The sequence below is a fragment of the Paramormyrops kingsleyae genome, chromosome 16 (assembly GCF_048594095.1).
Source record: "Paramormyrops kingsleyae isolate MSU_618 chromosome 16, PKINGS_0.4, whole genome shotgun sequence".
In the NCBI taxonomy this organism is placed as follows: Eukaryota; Metazoa; Chordata; class Actinopteri; order Osteoglossiformes; family Mormyridae; genus Paramormyrops; species Paramormyrops kingsleyae.
In genome coordinates this window covers 31991394-31999873 of record NC_132812.1, presented here as the reverse complement: position 1 = coordinate 31999873, position 8480 = coordinate 31991394, and the positions used below count along the sequence as shown (strand labels likewise).

At 43.2% G+C, this 8480-nt stretch overlaps 2 protein-coding genes across 7 annotated transcripts; one reads left to right on the top strand and one right to left on the bottom strand.

Annotated features, from left to right (window-relative positions):
* Positions 1–40: 40 nt before the first annotated feature.
* On the bottom strand, positions 41–5158 carry LOC111843650 (SPRY domain-containing protein 7-like). 4 transcript variants are annotated; one of them, XM_023811382.2, is made up of 6 exons: positions 5037–5158; positions 4636–4845; positions 4146–4262; positions 3747–3913; positions 2957–3059; positions 823–1871 (listed from the first exon to the last, which is right to left on the bottom strand). In XM_023811382.2, exons 1-6 carry the CDS (start codon positions 5053–5055, stop codon positions 1774–1776), a joined length of 714 nt encoding a protein of 237 aa, XP_023667150.1. In that variant the 5' UTR covers positions 5056–5158; the 3' UTR covers positions 823–1773. The 4 variants fall into 4 exon arrangements, with proteins under 4 accessions (XP_023667152.1, XP_023667149.1, XP_023667150.1 ...); XM_023811383.2 differs by having other exon boundaries at positions 824–1871; positions 5033–5155; XM_023811381.2 differs by lacking the exon at positions 5037–5158 and having other exon boundaries at positions 821–1871; positions 4636–5014.
* Positions 4838–7355, top strand: trim13 (tripartite motif containing 13). 3 transcript variants are annotated; one of them, XM_023811375.2, is made up of 3 exons: positions 4838–4850; positions 5042–5143; positions 5561–7355. In XM_023811375.2, exons 2-3 carry the CDS (start codon positions 5068–5070, stop codon positions 6757–6759), a joined length of 1275 nt encoding a protein of 424 aa, XP_023667143.1. In that variant the 5' UTR covers positions 4838–4850; positions 5042–5067; the 3' UTR covers positions 6760–7355. The 3 variants fall into 3 exon arrangements, with proteins under 3 accessions (XP_023667143.1, XP_023667146.1, XP_023667148.1); XM_023811378.2 differs by lacking the exon at positions 4838–4850 and having other exon boundaries at positions 5083–5192; XM_023811380.2 differs by lacking the exon at positions 4838–4850 and having other exon boundaries at positions 5143–5262.
* Positions 7356–8480: the final 1125 nt, after the last annotated feature.

Here is an 8480-nt window from a genome sequence, read left to right as displayed (position 1 = left end):
GCCGCGACGCAATGACGTCTTTAGGTATGGAAGGGGCGGGGCTATATGACCACCGGCGTATTTAAACTGCCCCAGAGAACCGTCTTTTACAGTTAGGCCGACGAAGAAATGCTATAGTGTTCCTTCGTTCCCGTCCTGGAGGGCTTATTCAGCGCACTAGCTAATGGCCAGGTTTAGTAGATGTCTTTGAGTAGGGATATCTGCAAACAGTGTTGGTCCTCTAGGAGCGGAAATGGGGAACCGTACCTAAGGAGAGTGCAATCGAGTAGAAGAGAATACGAAGGGCTGCGGGTGGTTGCAAAACTGACAACAGCTACTGGTTTGGGGAACCGCAATTAATGTTGTTCTGGTTCATCAGACACTTAATGCAGATTAAAATAGACGATGATTCACAAATATCAATATTTAGGTAGTTAGCAATAAATATGAATGGATTTTCATTCTGTGGAATTATAAATTAGGCCTTACTAAAAAAAAAGATGTCCAAAGCTTTTTTGAGGTCTTCTTACTAGGCACTGTTGTAATGCATGTACAAGGCTCACTACATCTTGTGATGCGTTTTGCTGATTTTCTGTATTTCCAGTTTACCATTTTAATTTACATCTGCAACACGCCTCAAGTGGACTACAAGTAATTACCCTAACTGCACGTCATTGAAAACCCTACAGCACGCAAACTTTACACAGAGAATGGAAGTGCAGTTCAAACTTGTACCCACGGGGACACCGTGTGGCCCCTATTATTAAGGATTTCCCACAGCGTTAAAATTTGACACCACAACTGAAGGTTATGAAGAAAAATATTAGTAATACACACTAAATATCTGCATGCGTAACAGTATAGTTATGTCGATAATGCGCAATAAATGTGCTGGATTGGTTATATTGAAATATGCCTACTGATTGATCTTTTTATCAAAGAAAATGAAAGCTGTGTTTTACCTTGTACCGATTTCTTATCAAAGGAGCATGCGCAGGGCGTGGCACGAACGGTGTCCTAATTTTTTTCATTGTGTGTATAAATTTAAAAATCCTAATTTATGACCATCATTCCTCTTTATCTTAATGGCACATAAAAGTCGACTGTTCAGCGGAGAGTCGGCGCTGTGTTATTTATTTGTGTGTAAAATGAGATTTACATACAGTATGTCTGTATGCCATGACAAAACGTCGACTTATTCCAGTCGATTCATTCACTATAGCACGGCATTCCTATGGTGCCTTACCTGTCTCACAGACAGGTAATATATGATCAATAAACTTGCTGGAGTTACTCCCCATAGCCTACTGACCAGGCAGTTATGAAACAACCTTCAGTTTGTAAATCCAGTCATGTCATGAATCAATAGTAAATTAGTTAACATTTTAAGTTTGCAAATAGTGACTATAGTTAATAGTAGCCATAAATTTAAAATCATATTTGCCAGTAGTGATTCAAAAACGGGCCTTATGATCTTGTACTGTACAGAAGATGGATGGATCAATACTGTAACACATTTCAGTAAATAACCAAGGAGACTTTTGCTTGTTCGCTTATGTAAATGTCCGGATGTTGCCTTTAATAACATGGGTCCAGCTTCATCGGTACTTACTATCAATATATCTCCATGCAAGGCTTCTGCAGCAGCAAATCCAAGAATAGTATGACAAGACTCAGCCCGGTGAAGTTGTACACGGCTGTAATGCACAATGGCCAGAAGAAGAGATGCAGAACCGGTTGGAGAGAGACTGGCACAGGGATGCAGTTCACTTCAGACTGGTGCAGCACTGGCTCTCAGAAGATCTGCTTCTCAAACATTATTTTGTCAAAACCATGGGGTGGTGCATGGTTGAAATCACTGAAGTGGCAGTCTAAGATGGCGCTGTCATCCACTGCAATGGTGAGATGAGATCAATGAATGACTACAGAGGACCCGGAACAGAAGACTGTATTTGTGGATTCCCCACTCATTTTATATACAAATTAAGTCTTACCTCTAGCGTGACAAACCAACTCTACTTCAAGTTCTAATAACCATTCTCTGGGTATTTCCATTAAATAATAATCTCTGATCTGTTTTTTCTGCTGTGTACCAGCTATTTAGCAGGTGTTTCCCATCAAACATGTTTCGCCTCTAAGAGCAGTCCAATTGCTGAGTGAATACCACTGTTTTCCCATCCCTCCAGTGTTATGCATTTGACTAATTAACCCTACAAAGAGCAAGTTGAGGGAGGCGTAAAAACAATTTCCCCACGGGGATCAATAAAGTATCAATTATTATTATTATTATTATTATTAATGTCCTTGCAGAGTCCAAAATGTGATATAAACCTGTTATTTTGACATTCTGGGGACCATTTTTTCGGTCCCCATGAAGGGAAATTCAATTTTATAAAAATCCATGACTGCAATCAAAAAACTAAAAATGCCAAAAGACTAGTATTTTGTTTGGTTACTCATGGTTAGGGTTAGGGCTGAGTAGGGGTTAAGGCTGTCATTGTTGGGATTTGGGTTTTGTCCATTGAAATGAATGGACAGTCCCCACAAAGATACTGATACAGGTCTCTGTGTGTGTGTGTGTGTGTGTGTGTGTGCGTGTGTGTGTGTGTGCGTGTGCGTGTGTGTGTGTGTGTGTGTGTGTGTGTGTGGTGGAGTTTGTATGCTCTCTTTGTGATCAAGCAAGTTTCCAAGATGGTGATTTGTGTTGATCTAAACTGTCCATATTATGTGCGTGTGTGACATCTTGTTGAGTGTATGGCCTGTCCTGTACTCTGCAATACCTGGGATAAGCTCCAGGTTTTCCACAATCCCACTTTGAATGAAGTACTTATGCAAAATGGATCAAGGATTTATTGCCACCTGGTGGCACAGATAACAGTGCACCTTATGAAGCAGAAGTGGTTCCAAGAAGTTGTTTCACAATGATCGTCAGCATTGTCGAGAAGAGTCAGCAGAACAGTAAGCTCAAATACTTTACCATATACAACAGGGAAAACTGTTCCATGGATTCCTGAGGCTGGACAGTGCATGTTCTTTCCATTCAAATACAAATTCAGATCAACATGGTCATATGTTATGCCCTGAAAAGGGATTGGAAAACAGTAGAAGAATATTTATAAAAAGCACTTTGTTATGCTTCAATGAAAAGATTCCTTGTAAACCCACTGAGTCATTTTAGAGAACCAGTCATGGTTCAGGCCATAAAATGAAAACCCCTCCCTTTCTCTCCATTGACCAATTAAGTTGGAATATACAAAATGTTTCAAGAAAAGTTTCAAGCCTCAGTTTTCCAGGAACACCTCAACTAACTTATCCAATCACTGACCTAATGTCCGTCTTCTTCAGCAATCTCTTTGTTATTGTCATGGCAACAGCGGACGCTCTGTTTATGTATAACAGACTTGTCTAGCAAGATGTTCTGATGTTAGATTCAAAGTTTTGTACAACAAACTTTTGTTTAGCTCTTGGTCTAATTCTAACCTGCACATCCAGTACCTAAGCTGGCTCCATGACGGCTGTATGCTTGTAACGCATCATCTGCATCACTAATATTTCATAAAAATGGCCAAGGGAAAGACAGGGAAAGCTTTTGCCTCACAACTCATTTGCAGGCAACATAGTTTCTTGCATGCACACAGTCCTCCGATTCCCACACCTACGATTTTTACACAATGTGGCTTTCACCATGTCATGAAGGAGAAGCAGTATCAACTATATATGGAGGCACTACATTTCTGAATGACCCACCAGCCCCTGTAGTCACTCACCACAACATCACCCTCTTGTGGTAAGCTGTTGGCTGGTAACCGATTCTTCTCCTCATTATTATGGTACACTGAACCGTCATTTCTGAGGACTAGGCTGTGGGCATCCAGTCCCATAGGGATCTGATTGAGGTTAGCTATTGGAGTAGCCAGACCTACACCCCACAATCCTGCAGAACACAGCAGTGGAACATCCCACGTGAAAACATGAAAAGTGTCCCACACCAGCAATGACAGATCCCACCAAAGATAGATTAGAAACATTTAAAATATCTTAATTGTGTATCATCCGTTGAGGAACCTGGATGTTTTGACAGGCAGTCAAAACATCTCCATTTCAGGCATAACTCTGACATTTAATTCACACACTACCATCCCAGCTACAATAACTGCAAAACCTACCCATGGAATGAATCTTGATCTCAAAGTAGCTCTTGTTCTGATGTAGTGGAGCATTGGAAAGGCAGCCACCCGTACCACATATCCGTCTACCACTCTTAATCACAACCACATCTGAACCTGTAACAGACGGTTAAACAATAAACACACTAACGTGTTCTTACGCAGCGTATTGCAATCGTCTTCAGTATTTAACTTAATCGTTCTTTATTACTATACCTAAAAATGAAAATAATTTCATACTAACGTTGTATTTCTAAAGTTTGTCTTTAAAAGCTAAAACAAATCGCTTTCGATTCTGCTGTTTACTAAGCTTTGAACTAGTCTGGTACGTCCGGAATACCTCTGATACAATGATTACAAATACTCGATTTTAAGTCTGAAACTTTTCTCTCCAGCCCATTTCACTTTTTTCACCAGTACCTCTCACCAATTAATGTTCGCAGACCGCAGCACTGTTTTACGTTGGAATGAGAGACAGAGTGAGGCTTACCCATATGCTGTGTGTCTAACTGAACTGCAGGCATTTCATGAAGAGGTACATGACCAGGCCTCCTGTCTGCACAGCAGCCCAAAATGCAGGAAACAACCGAGGCCATTTGACAGGTGACAAACAAGACAGCCAGAAGCGGGACCGGCACGGCGGAGCGCAGCGGCTTCCCGGCGGAGTCCTGGGAAAGGCGAGTCCGGGGGAGGGCGCCCCCTAAGGTACGAGAAACAAGAGGCTTCGCGGCCGTAACTGACAGGTACAAGGTGTTATGTTTAATGTTTAACATGATGATAATTTAAGTAGTTAATTTGTTTCGGTAAAACAGTGACTCCGTTGCGAGAAATATGACACAGGTATAAAAATATGCTTTCATAGGAATGACACACAGTGCTGTGCTTACTTGCCATAGCCAGACGGTGGCATTGGAGGGGCAGGATGCCGCGTCCAACACACAGCTTCACTGCGGCCCTGAAGCGGTTAATATTCGCTGCGAAAGGTCAAAGTCTGCAGGGTAACAAGCGCCATGATCGCTTTCTGCTGTGACTGGGGACGGCGGGAACGTGAGATCTTTCTTTATTCTGGCTTTTAAGCGTACGGGGTCTGCAATAATTATTCGGAAACCAACCCGAAGTATGAACGACTTGTTTGTAGATAGCCATATTGATTTCTTTTTCTGACATGGCAAAGAATTCCGCTAGCTAAACATTAACCTCCTATATGCTGCACATATGCTCCGGAAATACAAGCGTAGGCTGATACGAGTAACGTGGCTAATGTTTACATGTTGCGGTCTATTTATCTGTGTGCTTCGGTCACCTTGAAGCAGAATTTAATTATTCTTCTTTATGCGAAATTCGTGTTGTAGCTCGGTGGATTGCATAGTGAATTTCTGACGAGTAATCAATCGATCTATCTATCTATCACCCAGCAATGGAGCTTCTTGAAGAAGATCTTACATGCGCGATCTGCTGCTGTCTGTATGAAGACCCCCGAGTCCTTCCTTGTTCCCACAGCTTCTGCAAGAAATGTTTGGAGGGTATCTTGGAGGGCAATAGGGGGCCCTTGTGGAGACCACCCTTTAAATGCCCCACTTGCCGAAAAGAAACCCCCCACAACGGTGTGAACAGTTTGCAAGTGAACTACTCCCTTCGCGGGATAGTGGAGAAGTACAATAAGATCAAGATCATGCCGAAGATGTCCCTTTGCAGGGCGCATCACGGACAGCCGCTGAATATATTCTGTGCGACAGACTGTAAACTTATTTGTGGGTTTTGCGCAACAACTGGGGATCACAAAGGGCATAAATTTAGTGCTTTACAGGAGGCGTATGAACAAGAGCGTGTGGCGTTTGAAGAGCTTTTCCGGAGTTTTGAAAGTTGGCACAGCACCGACATCCTGTCCTGTTTGGACTCTTTGGAAACGAATAAAAAGAAGTCTCTGCAGGCGGTGTCCAGAGACGCCGACAGGGTGACGGAGTACTTCGACAAGCTGGTCAAAATCCTGGAGCAAAAGAAAAACGAAATACTCTCGGATTTCGAGACGTTGAAGCTAATGGTGATGCAGGCATACGACCCGGAGATCAACAGACTGCGAGCGGTGCTGGAGGAGCAGAAGCGCGCGCTCAACATTGCCGAGGCTTTCAGGGAGGCGCCCGACCCGCTGTACTTTCTCCAGCAGATGCAGGAATTTAGGGAGAAGCTAAAGGTCATTCAGGAAACCTCTGTACCCTCTCGGACATGCATGGATGTGGGCCCTCCTTTGAAAACTTTCGACCTGAAGACCTGGGACTCCGTGAGGCTCAAAGATGTGGACAAACTGGCTGCTCCTCATGAGAATAAGGCACGACGTGTCTCAGCTACTGGCTGTTGCAGGGTGCTGTGGGCTCTCCTCATGGCTGCATGCCTTTTTCTTTGTGCACTTTTCTTTTTAGCGTCCCTAGACCTGTCCTGCATGAGTTCCGTGAGTCATCCGTACTTACCTGCTGCAAATGACCTGGCCAGTTACGTGACCCAACGCTGCAGCGAAGCAGCCGCCGTATTTTTGGTTCTGTTTGAATTGCTGCAAAAACTTGCATTTGATTTCTTGGATATGACAGTGGATTTTATGTGTTATTATAAATTACTTTAGATTTGCATGTCCACTGTATGTTTACATTTGAAATGACTAAAAGTAGCGAATTACATATATCATTGATTCTTTTATGAATAATATAGAATTGTAAGGGAATTTCCTTAGAATTAATTGTTTCTCAGTTGTGTCGGGATTTCTCTGCTGTTGTAACTTCTGAGTGTAGAAAATCCCGATACACTATAGCCCCACTTTCAAAATTGGAATCATTATATCGAAAGAATCTTACACAATAATACTCCAAAGTGAAAGATTTTGTAGTAACTGTACTGAGCTTATGAGAGTAACCGATACTAATGAGGTGCAGTATACATTGTGAATTAGCTGGTCCATGTATTTAAACAAACAGCTGGTTTTTAATCTGTTTGTACAGTTCTGGTATTTCTGTAAAACAGTCAGAGGTCTGGGTGGCTCAGGAGGATAGAGATCAATGCTGGTTTGTCAAAGGTCTTGAACTCAAGGCTGAGGCTGGCGATAAATTCTGTAAATCAACCTAGAGTATGTATTGTTTAAGTATACAACCCCTTCTGATATGGTGAATTTGTTTCTGCCGGTGGTACTGAAGTTTATATGTGATAAATGGTGAAAACGTCCAATGGTTTTTTTGGTTACTTTTCCTCACATTTTTGTTTTTTTAAAGGAACATCTAAAGGGTTTTGATGACTGAAATGTAGCTATAGGGACCACAGTTCTGCAGGTAGGCATTTTGCAATTTGTGTGCAACCTGTGAGAAAACACCCCTTTCCATTAATTGTGCAAGTTTGCATATTGTGCCCATATTAACTTGGGTTTTCGTTCACCAGACTGGGAGAAGCTGCTCAGGTCCATTGCTGATGGTAAACTGTGACAATCACGTGGTTTGGGGGCTCTGTAATTTGTCCAACATTTTAAAAGTGGCAGAAAATATTGTCTTATTTCAAGTATAGTTCACAACCAGTACTTAACAGTAATGTAGTGACGTCCAGCACAGGCTGCTATTGGATAATGGATGCATAACAACACATTTCACAACCTTGGCGGTGTGAAACTTCAGTGCCCACCCTCAGCTTGACGTGAAGCTTCAGTGCCCACCCCCATCTCCATGCGAGGCTTCAGTGCCCACTCCCCAGCCCGTGTGATGCTTCAGTGCCCGCCCCCAGCTTGGCGTGATGCTTCAGTGCCCGCCCCCAGCTTGGCGTGATGCTTGTGCCCACTCCCCAGCCCGGCGTGATGCTTCAGTGCCCACTCCCCAGCCTAGTGTGAGGCTTCAGTGCCCACTCCCCAGCCTAGTGTGAGGCTTCAGTGCCCACTCCCCAGCCTAGTGTGAGGCTTCAGTGCCCACTCCCCAGCCCAGTGTGAGGCTTCAGTGCCCACTCCCCAGCCTAGTGTGAGGCTTCAGTGCCCACTCCCCAGCCCAGTGTGAGGCTTCAGTGTCCACCCCCAACTCTGCATAACGTAATTATATGCTTTTGCGTGGGTTTCCTGTGGCAGTCCAGAAACATGCAGGCTCAAATTTGGTAATTGTATGATGTCAGTCCATTATGAGGCTCACATTTTCTAGGCTGTTCTTACATGCACAGAATTTATTAGACGGGCTTTAGGCTTAGTGACCCTGCACTTGGTAAACAGTATGGAGAATCAATCTTCCACTAGCAACTTTTGAAACTACACTTGAGCCATGCCCATATTGTAGGGTTTTATGCATCCTTCTTTTATCAGCTTATCCTAGTTAGGGTCACAGT

Excerpts from the sequence above, each read along its gene's own strand:
- LOC111843650 (XM_023811381.2), bottom strand. The coding sequence starts at position 4,918 with ATGTTAAACATTAAACATAACACCTTGTACCTGTCAGTTACGGCCGCG. Across the intron at positions 3,914-4,145 it reads GATCAAGATTCATTCCATGG|GATTGTGGGGTGTAGGTCTG; the intron begins GTAGGTTTTGCA and ends TGTGTTCTGCAG. Across the intron at positions 3,060-3,746 it reads CACAAGAGGGTGATGTTGTG|GGCATAACATATGACCATGT; the intron begins GTGAGTGACTAC and ends ATCCCTTTTCAG.
- trim13 (XM_023811375.2), top strand. The coding sequence starts at position 5,068 with ATGCCGCGTCCAACACACAGCTTCACTGCGGCCCTGAAGCGGTTAATA. Across the intron at positions 5,144-5,560 it reads GAAAGGTCAAAGTCTGCAGG|CAATGGAGCTTCTTGAAGAA; the intron begins GTAACAAGCGCC and ends TCTATCACCCAG.